The following is an 18,708-nucleotide window of genomic DNA, read 5'->3' on the forward strand; positions in this document are numbered from 1 at the left end:
CCAATTAAATTCAGAGTCCCCACGAGGGACAAACCTGATCCAAGCTGACAAGACAAGCAAGATCTAAGCAGACAGGATTAGCGTTAAAAGCCTCCCCCCCCCTCAATCTGAGCATCATCTTGGCCAAAAGGCCAAGGAAGCTTTTGAAAAATTGCATCAGGTGAAGCCTCAGTTTAACCTCATTGGCTACCCTGAGCACTTACACTTGATCTCGGCCAAAAGGCCAAGAACTAGGAAGTTACTGCAAAATAATTTGGATAAATTTAAGAGCATTTTATGATTACACTTCCTCAAAAACAGTTGTAAAAAGCCAAAAACATAACATGAAATTTTTTTGTTGAAACTTAATGCCTTTAATAATTTTATGAACAAAGAAAACCACTACGTTGATCACCACATCCATGTTTGATAAGGCAGACAATTTTACCTGGATTTCAAAAGTTTGAATGTATTTCAACATCATTTGCCAATGGAATACTCAGTCCCAACAAGAAATTTACCAATCAATTTGTCTTAAAATTGCAGCAAAGGCCTTATTGACAGGTATGATTCTATGTACTCATGAAAGGAGACATAACTTGGGGAGAAAATAACCATTTAAATATAGAATTTTCTAATGACATCCGATAACCTGTGATTCTTGCATCTCCTGCAAATTCTGGAGTCGAGTTTCTGGGCCTAAATTTCATCTAAGTCAGACTTGTAATCTGCTGCAAAACTGTGGATGTCCACATTCACTCCAAGACAAGAAATATTAAAGAGAGAAGTAGATTATACACATATACAATGTGTTGCCTTTCTGCTTAGTTCCTAATGCTAACTTAGAAAATAAAAAGCTTTGCTTAATTATTAGTTTATCACATTATAAAGCATGTTATCATTTTAAGTGTAGTCACAAAACTCAGAGACTGCACCTAATGTTTCAGTATTATTCTTTGTTGCCCCACTAGCAATTTCTATCAAATGCAAATCGAAATATGAATACAATGTTTTGCAATTTGAATAGAGACTACGAGGCTTTCCTCACTGTTGCATTGATTCCATTTGTGCTATACAAGCCCCATCACGAGTCCATTAAGCAGAATCTCCCAATGTTCTACTCCTGTCAAAGCTATCTTGTTCCTCTTCGGAATCTTCATCTGTAGCTGTGAAGATTTAATATAAAAAATAATTTTCAATTAAGGATACTTGCAAACGCTGCTAAGATTAACTAGTAGTTTTTGTACTAAATTTGAACCATTATACTGGCCTCCATGGCCTATGAGAAAATGACTAGGCTTGTCACAGTCATTGCAATGCTGTGGCTGTGACAAGACAGTAACTACTTGGCAAATATTTTCATCCATCGATATTCCAAAAGTCAAGGCACAAATCTCATTGCAGCACAGGCAACAAATCAACCTGATGAAAACAAATGTCAAAAATTCCTAAATTGCTGAAGCAGGTTTACATTCCCATTGCATTTGCCTATAAAGTTGGTGTTTTATGATGTTAGTTCCTTGCAAAATTATTGGACCTCAGTAATAAAGATACAAAGACTGAGAAATGGCACCTGGTAGGTGGCACTGAATCATAGAATTCATAAAATAGAATCTCTACAGTGCAGAAGACGACCATTTGGCCCATCAAGCCTGCATCAATGACCGTTCCACCTAGGAATCCCCATACCCCACAAATTTACCCCACTAATCCCTGTGACACTAAGGGGCAATTTAGCTTGGCCAATTCACTTAACCAACACATCTTTGGACTGTGGGAGGAAACCGGAGCACCAGGAGGAAAACCATGCAGACGTGGAGAGAATGCACGGACTCCACACAGTTAGCCCAGGCCGGAATTTAACCTGGGTCCTTGGTATTTTGTGGCAGCAGTGCTAACTGCTGCGCCACCTCACTGTCCCATGTTTGCATTATGTTCCACAAGACTAAAATCAAATTGTAATCCACAACTGAGTCTCCGTTCTGCCTCGTTTCCATAAAGCCAGTGAGCTGCAGGAATCAATTAGGTGACCGTATGCAGTTCATTAGTCATGTTGTTCATATAATAAGCTAGCTCAGATGCCAAGCCAATCCACAAGCCAGATCCTAATTTTGGTGGAAGGAATGGTGCAGTCATAAACTGGCAATGATGGTGTCAAATTAGGAAGAGTTGCTTCTCAATTTAAAAATTAAGAAATGTATTTGTTCTTCAGTGGCTTCAAGCAGTTCCTCTAAAATCACTAGTTAGAAACTAGGAAAATCTAAAAAGGGAGTATGCTTTGCACCAATCAGGCAAGTCTGACTCCAGTTCATACATTCATGTGCTAGCATGGGGGATCTGTTACCTGGGGCTTTGGCTAGCTATTTCACCACCTACCACTAATACACAAAATTATAGAATAATACAAAACATAAGGAAACTATTCAGCCCATCATGATTTTCAAACTTAAAGGCAATGATGTTGGCAAAGTCAAGCTAACTGAAGTGAACTGGCATATCTGAATAGATAGATGAATAGAGAAGCAGTGGCAAACATTTAAGATATTTCAGATTACTCAGAATAAGTATTTTCCTAATAAAAAGAAAAATGCTAAAGGGAGGGCCCACAATGGTTTAACTGAAGTTAGGGAAGTGTCACCCTCAAGGTGAAAGTGTATAACTACACAAAGATGAATGGCTGATCAGATGATTGGTCAGAGTTTCAAGAACGACAGAGAATGACCAAAAGATTAAACAGGAGAAAGAAATTAGAAGAGGAAGCTAGCTAGAAATGCAAAACAGATGGCAAGAGTTTCTACAGGCATTTAAAAAGGAAAAAGGTACTGAGTTTTCATCCGCTAGACTAGAGATTGCAAATGGGGGGTCAGATAATAAAGGAAATGGTGAACGAAATGAAGAAATCTTATGCTTGTCTTCACTATAGAGGTACAAAAACATTCCAGTAAAAGCTGTAAAATGAAGAGGTACAAAGGGAGAGAAGAGTTTTCAGTGTTCTTGCAATGTTTCCTCTGCCCTTCGAGAGACAGCTTGCCGCGGCAGAGCTTAAGAGCACTTGCTTTGGGAGTCTTGTGTTGCAGCTGATTGAGTGTGACTAGTGCTTTGAAGATGCAGATACCAGCCTCAAATTGGTATGCCAAAAACACAGGGCTTTGGCAAGACCACACCCCGAATGATGTGCACAGCTTTGGTTACCTTATTTAAGGATGGCAGAAATGTATTGGGGTTCGTTACAGGAGGTTTACTAGATTGACACCTGGAATGAACTGATTGTTTTATGAGGAAAGGTTGGACAGATTGGGCTTGTTTCCATTGGAGTTTGAGTGTGACGAATTATTTGATTGAAGTACACAAGATCCTGAATAGACTGGCAGGTGGATATGGAAAGGATGTTTCTTCTTGTCGCTGAGTCCCGAACTAAAGGTTACCATTTTAAAATTTAGGCTGTTGTCCTTATAGGAGAGATTATCGGAATATTTTTCTAAGGACTGTGCAACTTTGGAAGTCCCATCATCAGAAGGTGGAGACAAGGTAGCTAAATATTCTTAAGGCAGAGGTAGCTTGATTCTTGTTGGAAGCAAGGGAGTCAAAGGTTCAATCAAGGGTAGGTGGAAACATGGAATTTGAAATAGGTTATCCATGATTTTTTGAATGGCAGAGCAGGTTCAAGGGGCCATATTTGTGTCTTAAGAGCTTTGAAATTATGCTTTCCTACAAAATTTCTGTTAATAAACAGAAGGATTTTGTATTCCAGGATACCCTTCTCAATGCCTGCCAATTTCAAATACCTGTGCACATTGACCCCCAGGTTTCTGTTCCTGTAATCCCTGACTTGAGTTTACTTTGCTTCATCCCATCCTTGCTACCAAAAATCAATTCACACTTCTCAGTGTTAAATTTCATCTGGCAAATTTCTGCCCATTTCATCAATGTTTCCCAAAGTCTTTGTCCTGTTTATTCTGTCAGTCTTGAGTAATCTTCAAACTTGAAATCTATGCCCTGCACTCTCAAATCCAGGTCATTAATATGCATCAAAAACAGCAATTGTCCCAACTACACACTTCAGTTTAGAAAACAACTATTTAACATTGCTGAAAAGAGATGTTTTATCAAAGCTTTTCTGTTGCACTCATCAGGACAAGAATACAATGCAAGGAAAAACAACAAAATTTATACTGTATGACAGAAGTGTTGATTTATTGGCAAGTGAGCGCATCACACAAATGAGTGTTCTACACATCACACAAATGAAAGACATTGTGTAAGAATTTCAGTATCAATGTGAAGCTAAGTATGTTGGCCATATGTCCTAAAGACAAACAGACTATGAAATAACACATTCAATTTGTTCGTAATGGACAAGGTACAGACCATATTTGCAAAACTCCAAACATGTCCACTATTATTTGTGATTCCACAATAGTCCTGTGTATTATGAACAATCAATTTAAGGTACTCAATTAGGTTCACACTGTGGCACATTTGTGAAGCTACATATTAATAGAGGGCTCTATTCTATGCAGACAAAGAACATACACACACTTTTTTACCCATTTCAGCTAAAAAGTGCATTGACCAGAGTCAGGCTGTCTGAATTAAATTTCAAACAATCCTTGGCATTTAACTGTCAGTGTGCTTCTTTCTCCGTGGCAATACCAGAGTTCACTTGTCAATAGCAGACCACATTTGGAGCACTGAGAACAAAGAGTAAGAGGTCTCCCGTTGACGATGGAGAATCATTTCTGGGAGGGTTGTTGGTCTGGGGAATTCTCCTCTCCAGAGAAGTGGTGATAGGGGCAGTGAATATTTTAAGGCTGCATTAGACTGATTCCCTTGGGTAGGCAGGAATGCAGATCAATTAGATTAACCATGATCTATCAAATAGCAGAGAAGGTTTGAGCAGCAAATGGACAAATCCTGCTCCTAATTGTGATCTCTCAAGTTATGTATTTTAGGTTTGAATTCTTTGATTAAGTGCATGATGTATTGTTCACTAAGGAGGGGAATGTTGAATGTGTCAAATACAAATCTGGGTAGATCTTTATCTTACATGCTCAAAATAAAGAGAATGTTGGTTAAAATTAATAAATGGAGAAATTAAATTGTATTTGAATTGTAAAGCTTGCTTAATCATTGAGGTTTGTGAATAAACAGAAGGGAAAATGAATAAAAAACATCAATGTATTTATGCAACCAGTGAATATCTACAGTGATGTTCATGGTAGGCTGGAGCAGATTAAAGATACAAACGTTATTTGATGCTGTCAGGGTGATTTATTTATTAAATGCAGGTCCTGGGAATCGAATGCCTAGATATGCAGATTTGAACAATTTATCAAGAAACAGGTAACAGTTGGGATGCATTTTACTAACATTTATTTAAAGCTGACGGCAAATCAAAAAATCCAGGGGTGGAAATCAATGAAGCAGATCTGAGCTTGGCATATTTTGGGGCAGCCTGCAAAATGTGGGCACGTGGGTCTCAAGTTTAAATTTATTTTCAGGACAGTGAGTCGAGTGTGGGGCTCAGGTCCAGAGTATCTGGGAGAGGCTACTAAAATTAACTGAGCCAGATGTGTAAGGAGGTAGAACATGTGCAAATGGAACATGAAGTTAGGGAAGGCAATTATAAAAAAACTTAAAAATGCAACAATTTGGTCTAATCAGTATTTGATGTTTATGCTCCATCATAACCTCCTCATCATCCTGATCTAACTTTAATATTGCTGATTTTTAAAAAATGGTGCAAAGCTTCTGGTCTTATACTCATCATGACAAACAAACATATGGCAAATTTCAAACAGTCACAATTTACACTACAGAGAAATTTAATCATAAACTTGTGTTTCAAACTACACTGTTGATAATTCAATTATGTATAAATTGAGATGGCCTGAAATTTGGCATTCTTGCATTTGTCCTTTGGAGTGCATGAAAAGCCTCAGCAACTTGTCTCATTTTTCAGTAATATTAAAGTTCTGTACAATCAAGCAATGGTTTGATCCAATTTTATCAGCATATCTTTTCCCTTGTGCATTTAAGGGTAAGTTCAGTAAACATCTCTTCTACTTGACTCAGCTATTCAACATTGGAGAGTTCCATATTTTCATCACTAAGAAGTGTCCTTCAAATTCCCCACTTTTTCTAGATGACCTTTAGATTCACTCTTGCCATAAGTAGAAATGCATATTCTGCATTTATTTTACTGAAACTTCTCATATTTTTAAACCTCTCTTGGGTTACCCTGCAGCCTTTTCCAGAGGAAAGAAACCAAGCACGTTCATCATATAACCTTGCAATTCTGGTTTCTTGTAATCAATTTTTACACCCTTCAATGCAAGTTTAGCATAACTTTGCCTTCTTAAATTCATCCTATCCCTTTCAAAAAATCCTACTGCCTGACTTGTTATAGTCCTTTGACCTATATTAGAACTGTGATTTGCAAATTTGTAATTTGTTTTTGTTCCTTTACCCCATTGAGATTAACTCCTTCAGTCATCTCATTTTTCTTACCAAAATATATGTTGAAAATCATTTCCCAGTGTCATTAATGTCACCTTGTAATTTGTTACATCCTTTAGTGTTAACTGATTTGGCATCATCTGCAAATTTAGAATTTTTTTAATACTAAAGTCTAAATTGCAAACACAAAAGTGGTGTTCAGTGCTGACCAGTTAATGAATGCAGCCCCACCCCTTGACTGACTGTAACTTGCTTATTTTTCTTTCATTTCCCTTATGGAACGCACTTTACAACAGCTATTTATTTACTTGTACTCCTCCTTTTCAGCCAGTCATTCTGTTACTTGCCCCTTTCTCCACAGGCTGAGTTTATGTATTAGTCTATTATATGGTAACTTATTGAAGGTCTTTTAGAAATCTAGATATAGTTATGTCTACTGCTTCACCCATATCTACTTTGTTATCACTTCAAAAAAATCCAATAAGGATTGGTCAAAAGATCCTCTGAAGGATCCACGAGAACAAAACTGTCACCTACTGGCATGACAAGAGGATCATGAAAGCTAAATCTAATATTACAAATGTCTAGAATCTACAAGTAGTACTGCTATAGGCATGTGTAGCAAATTGCCTGTAGTTTGCTCAGCAGATTAGGATGCAAGCCTGTCCTCCAGTGAGCTTTTTCATAGGCTTCCCTTACCTCATATCTACTGCACTTGGGTGGATCTCCCAGAACAGATTCCTCTAACCAGGGTTCAAAATATATGGTGGCAGGTGAACCCACCCTGGAAAGCCCCCAAAATGTGTGGAAAAATTCAAACACCAATGGGAGGAAAGTCACTGCCATCTGTGAAAGTGATAGAATGTAATAAGCTGCCCCTCAAATCACAGGCGGATTCTCGTCCATGCTTGCTGCTAATAGCCTCAATCCTACAGAGCATGAGCAGCAGCAGCAGCATGAGCCTAACCACCTGTAGTCGTGGCATTCTACTCCCTTTGCTCTGCCCACTGGAGCACACCAATTTCCCCACTGCAGTGTAGAAAGGGTGGGGTGTAGCACCAAACCAACATTAAAAGTAAAATCACTAATGTCTTACTGAAAGAGGAGGAGTAATCAGAATGATGCAAATTATCTAACTGCAGTGGTCAACATTAGAGGATGCGTTTGTCTTATCAGCAGTCAACCCATCCCTACCACCTGCAGGTTGGTATGATGCGCCATGCTCTCTCTCAAGGATGGGAATGGTCCGCTCCTCTCCAGGCTGTCTCCTCCACTCAACGTTTACTGTCAAGAAGTCAAACTTCTTTGGTCCCCTCTCCTACTCCACTTTTAAATACATACTAACTAATACTGCTGACTTTTAACTTCACCTCAGTTTGAAGTTAATCTTATTTTTAATCTCCCCTCATTTGAGCTTCCAGGACGGAATTTTTTTTGCAAAGAATTATAATCCATAATTAACTGGAGAGCTTAACTGAGAACAATGTCTCGGGAAGTTGAGGTTCTTTTGATGAATGCACACCCATCCTTGACTGACTGTAACCTGCAGTTTTCCTTCATTTCTCTCCAATTTAAGGCTCACATTTTCTAAACTCAAGGAAAGGTCTCAAACAAAAATGCTGCCAATGCTTGAAATCTGAAATGAAAAAAAAAACAGCGCAGGAAAAACTCAACAGGTTTGACACCATCTGTGGAAAGAGAGAGAAACACAATTAATCTGGAGTCTGAGCGCTCTGAGGAGTCATGAGCGCGTAAAACATTAACTCTCCCATCACAAAATGTTGTCAGACCTCCTGAGTTTATCCAGCATTTTCGGTTTTCTTATTACAAGGTCTTGTTTATTGTTCCTGGTGTTATCAAGTTCAACAATTGTGGGGTGATCCTCCCCAGGTCAGTACCAAAATGGGCAATGTATTTTACTCTGGATGCAGAGTTTGGGAGATTTACTGAAAATAGATCAAAACATCTTACTTATAGATTCCATATGTACATCCACCCTATACGTTAGCTACATGCAATCGCACCAGCTAATAAAGCTGGCAAAAACAGAAAAAAGTACCCGAAAAAGTCAAACTTAAAAATCTCAAGAGCCCTCGAGAAAAAATTTTTGATTCTGGCCTCCAACAGTTTCCTAAAGTGCATCTTCAGACATTTTTTCCCTTTGGGGAATAATGGGGAAGTGGTAGAAGTATTACTGAGCTGATCATCAGCCCATTGAACTGCATTATGAACACTCCTTCCCTTGACCAACAAGTCCTGGTGTTGGGCTTGAGCTTATGGTCCAGAGGAAGGGACCATGCCACTTGACCTCTTACTCACTACAGGTATATGACATTATTTGCTGGAATATAGGTCCATAGGATTGTTGCTCTCCAGTAGAAAAAAAAAGTTAAAATTGATAAGCCACCAGCCAGTTCCTTGTTGTCCAACTTCTTGTACTTGTTTGATTGAAGGACTTTGATGAAGCTTAATCACGAATCACTCAAACCAGGCACCAATTCCCATAAATAGCAAGTTGGCATGCAATGAAAATGCCCCATTTATTGTGGGTTCATAAATTATAGTAACAGTATTCAGGAGAATGGGGGCATTAAAAGGGAAATCATAAATGAAAATTGGTTAATGGTTCTAGGTTTAACAGAGCTGTATTATGAAATGTTTTGCAGCAACTCTTCCAGAGATGAGAAATTTCAGTTACAAATTGGTGGAAGGCACAAGACAGCACAGATTTAAATTAATTGGCAAAATAAATAATGGCAACATGAAGAAAAACCTTTTCACACAAACAGTTAGAATCTGGAATGCATTGCTTAAGTATGCTGGAAGTTGGTTCAATTGAGGCAATTAGATTACTATCAGAAAAGCATGAACTTGCAGGATTACTGGGAAAAGGCAAGGTAGTGGCTTTCGGTGAATTGTTCCTTCAGAGGTCCAGCAAACAATGAACTGAATGGCCTTCTGTGCTGTAACTACTCTTATTCCTTGTTTGCTTATTGGCCGCAAGGTTTCATAGTGAACAGATTGAACTAGTGGACTATAATTCACGTGAGTCATCTCAATTTCTGAGTTTGATTAGTGTTGCTGCAGGTTGCATTGATCCCAATTTACAAAAATGATTAGTAGATCTCAACAGGACGGAATCAATTGTGCTATCAAACTCTCTGCTAAATTTCAGGTGAACAAGTTATTCATGCCATTACTATTGCTGTCAAATATCTCATTTATAAAAACTATATTGTGACAATTAGAATATGAAAAAGACTAGACTCAGCGCTGTTTAAATATCAGAGGGCTGGTGGGCTACCGAGCCTTTATGACTTTCCCCTCCAACTTTTCCTACAAATTAACTCATTCTTGTGAAAGCATTGACTATTTTCTGGAATATAGGTTCACAGACATTAACTGCTCTCTAGTATATCAGCCGTTAACCATTACCACACTGAATGACAGGAGGCCATTTTCAAATTTCCCAACAATTCTGACAATTTTGGCTGCCACAACATGACTTTACAGAAAGGAAGGGCCTTGCCTATTTTTGGATCCATGATGAACTTCTGTATACAAATATAAAGAATCACTAGCAAAAAGGGACATTTCTCAAATACCTGCAAGCATTAAAACAATTCTAAAATGAGTTGACTGAAGAATCCAATTCATCTACAATTATTTGCATTTGTATAACAATCTTTAAAGTTGGAAACATCTCAATGCTTCACAGCCATATTAGACAAATGGACACCATTCCAAAGGAGATATAAATAATCAGAAGTTTGGTCAAAAATGTTAGTTTTAAGGAGGAATTTAAAAAGGAGAGAGATGGAGAAGTTTATGGAAAGACTTCTAGAAATTAGGTTCTAGAACGTATAGCCTCAAATGATCAGACAGAAGGAATGCAGCTTATGCAAGAGTTGGTTGGTGGATGTACACTAGGTAAAAATGGGCCTAATGTAGAGTTCTTGGAGCACTGTATAGCTCAAGGAGATCACAGAAGAGCAAGGCCATGGAGAGATTTGAAGAGTCTGTTGCCATTGCATATCTCAACAATGTTGGAAGCACATACAGACATACAAAGATTAGCTTTGCTTGATCATTCAATGGAGAAAAAAATTGAACTGAAACCGGCATGAAGCAACAAAGTAATTACTAAAAAGACATACCAGGATAGTAGACACTGGAAAAGATTGACCCACTTCATTATGATTGAACATTGCCCGAGACAAGACTGCATTCTCAAATATCTTGGGGACAAGAGATATTATCTCAAGGCAAAAGAAAAGAGGCCGATAGACTTAGTAATCTTCAGGGACCCCTGCATATGATCAGGACAATTTTTTATAATGAATCCCTACTTGTTAAATATCACTGCCTGGTGCTTCATGTATGGCAAAGTATTAACATGTCTCACGAGTCACGCTAAGACACTTGCCTGGCATCTGAAAGTTCATGCAATAACTGCAAAACAGAAATGGCATATGGGGACAAATCTAAATGTTTAGTGAGACTTATTGAGTTTTACAGCCCAATAATTTAAAACTTGGGTGTTGAGTCCTGATGCACACACACATTTAAAAATACACCTTTACATGATTTATAGTGTCTATTTTCAGTATATAGTATTATGACAAATTTTGTGCTTGGACTTCCGCAATAACATGCCAACATGTTTAGTTTTCACAGACAGACTGAATATACAGTAGTCCCCATAATGGGCAACAAAGACCACTGCTTCAACCACAGTTTAGGGCCCTAAAGGGTATCCAAATAACCTACTTTCAAGATCTTGTATGTGCTGCTGTAGGGTTCTTGCCAGATGGATGAACTGAAAGCAAGAAAAGTGGATAACATCAAAACATATCTGGCTTCACCCAAAGTACCAAAGAGGGGGGGAAAAGTCAGTACAACTCAAAACATTATGCCACCTAGCTGGTAATCTTGTTTTGCAGTGCTGAATTAATGAACTAACTATACAATCATAGAATAAATATCAAATGTAGGTAATCTATTCTTTCATTATCCTGGTTCTTGAGGTACTATTTGCCTAAGTTACTGATTCTCTAATGTACAACTTTGTAAATAAGATAATAAGAATTTGCAAGTCACAATTAACACCTTATTCTTAAATAAGGTTCTTAAAAGAAAATTATCTTTTGTGCTAGCTGCCCTCCAAATATTGCAGGCAATTTCAGAACATTAGCCAGTAATAAAGTTATTTATATTCTATTTACAATTAAGCTAAAAATAGTTATGCAATAATTTACTTAGAAAAAGCATTAAGCTAAAAAAAGTGCTATAATGTTAATAATCTAGTTTACAAGCTGCTATTTTTGTAATCCACATTTTAATTATATGCTTACCCGAAGTCTAGTCCTTGTCTCACTTGTGCCACCCATCATGTCAGAAAATCTCTGTTCACACAAATGAAGTAACAGAACAAGGTACAGACCAGAACTGATGAATTCGTATTGTGCCTAAAGAAAGTTAAAAATTTAGGTACAGAATCTAAAAATTAAGGATCTGCACACTGATAAATATACAATTTGTGATTCAACTATTGTAACTTGTTGTGAATTAAGTGATCTTGTATAGCACATGTTTCAATACAGTAAACCTGCATTGTGAATGGGAGTGATCTTATAGTCTGCAGTCCAATTTTAAGTATTTTCAGTTACAAAAAAATGTGAAGTTAGAATTGAGATACTATACGGCCTTTACTGTAAACTAACTGCTGTGCATTCTATAATATTTAACACCTATAATGAACCAGTCAACAGCATGAACTGAATGTCACTCGTAAGAATAGGTTCATGAAAAGCACATCAGACATTTAAAAAATCCAAGATAACCCCCACATTCCAATGGATAAAAAACCCCCCCAGAAAACTCAATGATTAAAGTTACATGGAAAAAACACAACTTTCCAGCAGTAGGTGACTTTGCTGCCCACATCATACTTGGTTCTTTTAAAATTGCACTGGCAAACTGAATCGTAGATTTCCTGACTGCCCTGGTATAAATGAATCAAAGAAAGGGAGATTAAAAGTACACGATTCACTGAGTTCCTCTTTGCACAGCAGATTAAAATAGTTAATCACTGTTTAAAAAAGGCAACAAAATCGGAGTCACAATTCTTAAGTTTGCAAATATCAAGTCATAGGAAGCCAAAACGAAAATAAACCATTGTTCTTCCTTCCAATTTTCTTTGCTCAATGCTGACACCATTCGTTATATTGGACGAACGTTTCTCTCCAGAACATTTCGCAGTGGTCTTAGATGCATGGCCTTTTATAGAGAATGTTAGCAGGCTATTCAAGTATGGCAACCACAACAAAATTCGATTCTGCCTTTACTAGGAATTGCTGAATAATACAAAAATGGGAATTCAGGCCAATTTTCCCCTTCCTAATTTGCCATGAATTAGAACATAGAACACTACAGCACAAACAGGCCCTTCGGCCCACAAGCTGCGCCGATCATATCCCTACCTACCAGGCCTACCTATAACCCTCAATCCCATTAAATCCCATATACTAATCTAGAAGTCTCTTAAGAGACCCCAACCAGTTTGCCTCCACCACCACTGACGGCAGCTGATTCCACTCACTCACCACCCTCTGAGTGAAAAACTTACCCTGACATCTCCCCTGTACCTACTCCCTAGCACCTTAAACCTGTGTCCTCTCGTAGTGACCATTTCAGCTCTGGGAAATAACCTTTGAGAATCCACCCTATCTATACCTCTCAACATCTTATAATTCTCTATCAGGTCGCCTCTCATCCTTCGTCTCTCCAGGGAGAAAAGTGCTAGCTCCCTCAACCTATCCTCATAAGGGATGCCACACAAACCTGGCAACAACCTTGTAAATCTCCCCTGCACCCTTTCAATAGCTTCCACATCCTTCTTGTAGTGAGGCGACCAGAACTGCGCACAGTACTCCAAGTGGGGTCTGACACGGTTCTAATAAATTGTAGAGCCCTAAAAGGGCTTGGAGATCAACCGTAATGCCTTCACTTTGGCAGAAATGATGTAATTCAGCAAACATCAAACCTGGAACTCTTGGTCCCAATGCTTCAGATACTCTTTGAAGAAACTCAAGAGTCATCAGAGCATCTTTGGTAGATGAACAATTACATTTTTCTCCTCTTTCCTCACTCTAAGTAACAAAAAAAAACACTATCCCATTGCAGCATCTAAGACATATTACCATTTTCTGTGAAACAACAAACTTTCAGCTATCATTATTTAGCTGCAAAGAGTTTTACTATTTCATTGCAAATTGGTCTAAAGACAAATGCCACCAAATGTGGAGACAGAACAATCTTTAGGCAGGAAGTAATTAAAATGCAGTACTGGCAATCCTTCCAAACAATTGAGAGCAATGAAAAGTTTTTCACAAACAATTCTCTGGAATTACATGGCAACATGAATTTGGAGGAAACCTGAAGAATTTTTTCCAAGATTAATTTAAGTAATATATATATAATTTATGTCTAATGTAACACTTACATTAACTTTTTAAAACATATGGCAACCAATCGCAAAAGCTTACATAAACCCATACACACCTGTTCATCTGCATGTGTCCTATACAATTCATGGACATTAAAATCTTCAAAATCCAGTTGCAACTTCTCTTTACACAATTCACAGGTAGTTACAGCAGTCAAATCAGCACCTGCAATAAGTTTAGTACATAATGTCTATTTAATGTGTTTGGTCATATATTTATTAGTTTGTTAACACCAGATCATTGGCTGCTTGCACACATCTTTCCTATTCATTCACATATTCGCATGAAGTCAATTAATGCTGCTGCTCCTCATTTATACTGTTGGACAGGTTTACATACTTTTAATCAGAGACTAAATCAACATGCTGTGAATACCAGCTTTGATTCTATTCTCATTATTCATTCAGTTCATCCAAATCAAACAAGAACTTTGAACATGTGGACTTTAGTCAATATTTGGTATTTTATAGACTCAAGTAGAAATCAAAATTTCCTTTCTTGCACAAGTTAAAAATCAAATTTTTTCATTATATCATCAATCTAAGTTAAAATCCAAACCACATCTAGAGAAATGGCAGACAGATAAGCAATATGTTCTATGGCCTTAACATACAACTGAGATTTGAAATCACCTATAGGGATTTTTCGATTATGCTTTCTTAAACTGAAGGATTTAGTACCTGTCGGAATCTGATGCTCCCCTGCAATTTTTCAAACTTATGATTTACACAGAATCCACATCCCAATATTGTTTGATCCAGAAACTTGAGTCTCAGGGAACACATGTATTTGTAAGAGTAGTTACACCCTGAAACCTCGTAGAATATGATCAAGAAAAATCTTGTTGGAATTATGGACAAATAATATGAATTTGGACTGAAGTTATTAAACAAAGTGAATACAACGCAAAACCTGAAACATGTCTCACTCAAAGCTAGAAATTATTAAAACCAAGCATCATTCTGGCCGTCACATCACTTGTCTATTTGCCCTTATTACCTGAATTTATTTTGGATTGCAACCATTTCTTCATGCATTCCTGATGAACATATTGCAAGCTACCAGTGCAATTGCATGGCTGTATTAATGGATTTGGAGGGGTTGTAGCTCCAGCCCCTATTTGGCAAATCCGACAGATATCATCATCTTCATCATCGGAATCCTCTAAAAGTAGGCTGTCATAAACAAGCATACATTAAGTATATTATCTTGCATGGTTGCAACATAAAACAAATGAAAGACAGGAACGGCAGAAGTTTATTTCCTGCTCCAAAACACATTTTTCATACAAAGAACATGGCTGGTTAAGAATTTTTTGGGAACTATGAAAGAATAAGTTAGCAAGTAGGTTTTAATTCTGCATTGAAGGAAAGCTCAGGAATAAAAGTGGGAAAATAGTACTTTGAACTGAATGGAAGTTCACTATTTTGGGTTCCTGCTCAGCAGCACCTGAGGGGAATTGTAAACGCAGTTTCACCGATTCAGTTGGCGCGCCAATATCAGTATGCCTGGGTTAGAGAAAAAAATACACACAAAATCCCATTGCTTACCCAGTTAGCTGGTATAGAAAGTGGGTGGATAGCTAGTTAAGGAGGGGACTGAGCTCAGCTTTGATGTCTTCAAATAGTCTAGCACCACTTACTTTTAGGCCTCCATGTGAAAAATCTAAAGTATATTTGATTTTTAAAGAAAGATCAAGTTTTCAAAGTACATGAAGGTTTTCTTTTTAAAACTTAAAAACAATTAAGGAATTCCAGCAGGTTATCTGTAGAACCTTATGACAACATGGTATGCCTACCGAATAGACATCCTTGGGCTAAATATCCTACCGTAAGAACAGCACATTATCTTTGGAGTCTTTACTTGGAATAAATACACACATCAGCAGGAAACTCTTGCTTTTATCTTTAGTCTGAATTGATCAATACAAGAATACTGCATTAAATCATAAGAGTTGCAAAAAGGTGAAAAATAATCATGCTGTGACAATATAAATTGTCTTCCATATCCAACAGATAAACAAAAATGATTTGAGTTTTCAATAATCAGGTGTATTCCCTTCCTCTCCCAAATGCACAGACAAAAAGAATCTGAAGCTAGAAATACCAGCAATCTGACAAGTTGTATTTCTACCACCCCTAAAATTACCTACAATATACATCATGAGAAAGTTTTTTGGTCAATTTGAAGGACACAATGATTTGTTGCTCTTCTCAAAATTAACACCAATTCCAAACATATGACACAAGAAAAGCAGCAAGTGGATCCTCGGCAATTCAATTAACCGTGTTAAAAACTCTTCCTGCTAATTTCCTTTGAAAATGAACAAATGCACACCAAAAAGGTCTCATTTAAGTTTCAGAAAGCCGATGAAATTGCTGGGAAAATAGCAATTTCAGGTGGTCAGATGTAATGATCAAACACAATTCTTGCCCATGTTTCAATGCCAGGATCAAAAACTGTTCAATATTTATTGCATAATGCAAAACAAAAACAGAACTTTGTTTTGTGTTTCAAATGAAGGGAACCTGTCTGCAACAGACAACCAGGATATCAAATGGACAGTCAACTTGATATGGTCACTGCACATCCATTACAGCAAGGGAGAAAAAAAGACCTTAAAAACTTTGTTGAATCATTAGAATGATTTTATCTTTTCAATGTGCGAAATACAAAACCCTTGCTCATCTCACGTCATCATTCAAGCTTCAAGCAGTTTGCTTCCAAAACAAACCAGCCACTCAAGTTCAGGTATCTTCTGAAGAATAACTTCTATTCTTCCCTTGCCCTCCAAACTCAACCAGACCCCATAAAAGAAGATTTTATTTCTTTCTTTCCTGCTGGATCTTGCAAACTGGAGTATTTCTCTATAAATCAGCATTACATGAAAAAAAAATCTCATGTCAAACACAACATCCCTTCCAGAAAGAAATCTAGATGGTTCTGCAAGCACAAAGCAGGAAAACCTAAATCAGTTGCACCCAAAGAAAGTTTTCAAGTAGCTTAATAAATTGATGCTAAGATGATGTGGGATTTTTGAATGCATGAAATATACCTTTCTTGTAATTTTCTGAGTTTATCTGGATCCCTTGAAGATGTACTTTCAGTTTTCTGCTTTTCTTGAGCTTCTACGCGACTTCTAGATGGACTTGCAAAGTCTACTGCTATGAGTATATCATCAGAGTATTCATCCCCAAGGCCATATGGCATAGTAAGGCGTATGACAGAATTAGGGAACATCCCTGCAATTCCTGAACTACTACTATCTCGAGGGCTCTCTGGTACAGATGTTGGAGTGCAAAAGGTAGAGCTGCCTGGAGTGGTAGAAGTCAAAGCCACTGAAGAAGCTGCAGTTGCACCCTGGATAACATGTGGCTGTTCCCTGCTCAAGTTTTCATGTGTTCTAACTTCTCTTTGGAGGATTGGTGAATGGTCTACTCCAGCTTCATCTAAGGTACTGTTAGATGCAGCAGCCATTCGTGCAGTTTCATCTCTTCCTTCTCTTCTTCTTCTGTTGAAGAGAGGGGTACACCTGTTTCGTAATGATGACGATAACCATGAAGCAGTATTTCTACTTTCGGAATACCCTGGCCTTGAATTTACCAAATTTTCTACACCTCCATTAATGTTTTGAGACAGCGACACGTTTGGCGCTCCTGGCCTCCTCCATCTCAAAAATCCAAATCCTTGAGACGCTTCCGAGGATTGATTGTTTGAAAAATTAGTGGCATTGGATCTGCCCATGCTATTAGCCTGCACAAAATTTTCAGGTCTTCTACCTAAAGATATGTCGTCTGAATGCCCAAAGGAATGCGTCGTTCCAAAAGACCTTACACTTGAATGCCCCTGGTTGGATCTTCTGTTGCCAGAGAAAGTTGAAGACATACTGGATGCCAGACGGGATAACAGCTGTCTAGGTCTACACCTACTGCTAGATTCTGCTGCAAAATCATTTAGTGGCCTTGGTTGCAACATGGATATATTTCTCCTTTCTGAGGTTACGGATTCTGAAGCTCCTGATCCAGTTCTACTATGCATAAAATCACAATCTATACTTCTTTGTGGTATCGCTGCAATGTTTGTAAAGGCACTGCTATTAGAGGATCTGGAAGAATTTCTGCTCGAATCTCTTGTGAATACAGGTCGACTCTCTGAAGGCAAGGAAAGTGCTCGAGTCAAGTTTGACGTAGTGCGTCTCAAAGATCCAAGCAATCTGTCCCTCGGTCTTGCACCTTGTGCATGAGACGATAAAACTCTATCTTCAAGATCTGAAGTAGAAAAATATATATATTAGTTAAATAAACCTCAGTTGAAAATATCTGCTCAATATTCTACATATATTAACTAGGTCCTTGCAACAGATTTTGTGTAACGTAAGTCACGTACGCTCGTTTGGCTGATAACCTATGCTAGATACATCAGTAGCAAAGCAATTGTCAGTGGGGTTAATATAGCATTTTCACCTGTGAAGTGCATGTAACATGCATCTCACCATGTGTATTTTTAAATCCAAAGCATTAGTCTCTGAAATAAAGGCCTGTTTGAGAGTTTAGGAATCTTTTAGATAACCCATTATAATACAAGCAAAAAATATTCAGAGTAAAAGACAAATTCTTTGAAAAGGGCTACTTTTGTACACTAGGTGAGAAGGAAATCTTAAGCATGTGGGTTGCTGACACTCACCATCAATATTCAACACTTAAATACCAGCCAGGTGAATGAGTTACATGGAGAAATAAATGTGCTGTCAAGTTGCAAGTGA

At 37.8% G+C, this 18,708-nt stretch overlaps 1 protein-coding gene across 7 annotated transcripts in view; it reads right to left on the bottom strand.

Annotated features, from left to right (window-relative positions):
* Window positions 1–18,708, bottom strand: part of marchf7 (membrane-associated ring finger (C3HC4) 7) — a 61,393-nt gene that overhangs the window by 15,765 nt on the left and 26,920 nt on the right. For 5 of the 7 annotated variants that reach the window (XM_080199138.1, XM_080199137.1, XM_080199139.1 and 2 more), the window contains 6 exons: window positions 17,002–18,214; window positions 14,946–15,121; window positions 14,002–14,111; window positions 11,793–11,906; window positions 11,209–11,257; window positions 1–1,145 (listed from right to left, as the gene is read on the bottom strand). The exon at window positions 1–1,145 is cut by the window's left edge and continues 435 nt beyond it. In XM_080199138.1, the coding sequence (XP_080055264.1) occupies window positions 1,075–1,145; window positions 11,209–11,257; window positions 11,793–11,906; window positions 14,002–14,111; window positions 14,946–15,121; window positions 17,002–18,214 (1,733 nt within the window). In that variant the 3' untranslated portion in view covers window positions 1–1,074. The remainder of the gene's footprint in view (window positions 1,146–11,208; window positions 11,258–11,792; window positions 11,907–14,001; window positions 14,112–14,945; window positions 15,122–17,001; window positions 18,215–18,708) is intronic. The other 2 variants (XR_013888164.1, XM_080199136.1) reach the window with 1 other exon arrangement.

The sequence above is a fragment of the Carcharhinus amblyrhynchos genome, chromosome 11 (assembly GCF_965287045.1).
Source record: "Carcharhinus amblyrhynchos chromosome 11, sCarAmb.v2.hapA, whole genome shotgun sequence".
Lineage (NCBI taxonomy): Eukaryota > Metazoa > Chordata > Chondrichthyes > Carcharhiniformes > Carcharhinidae > Carcharhinus > Carcharhinus amblyrhynchos.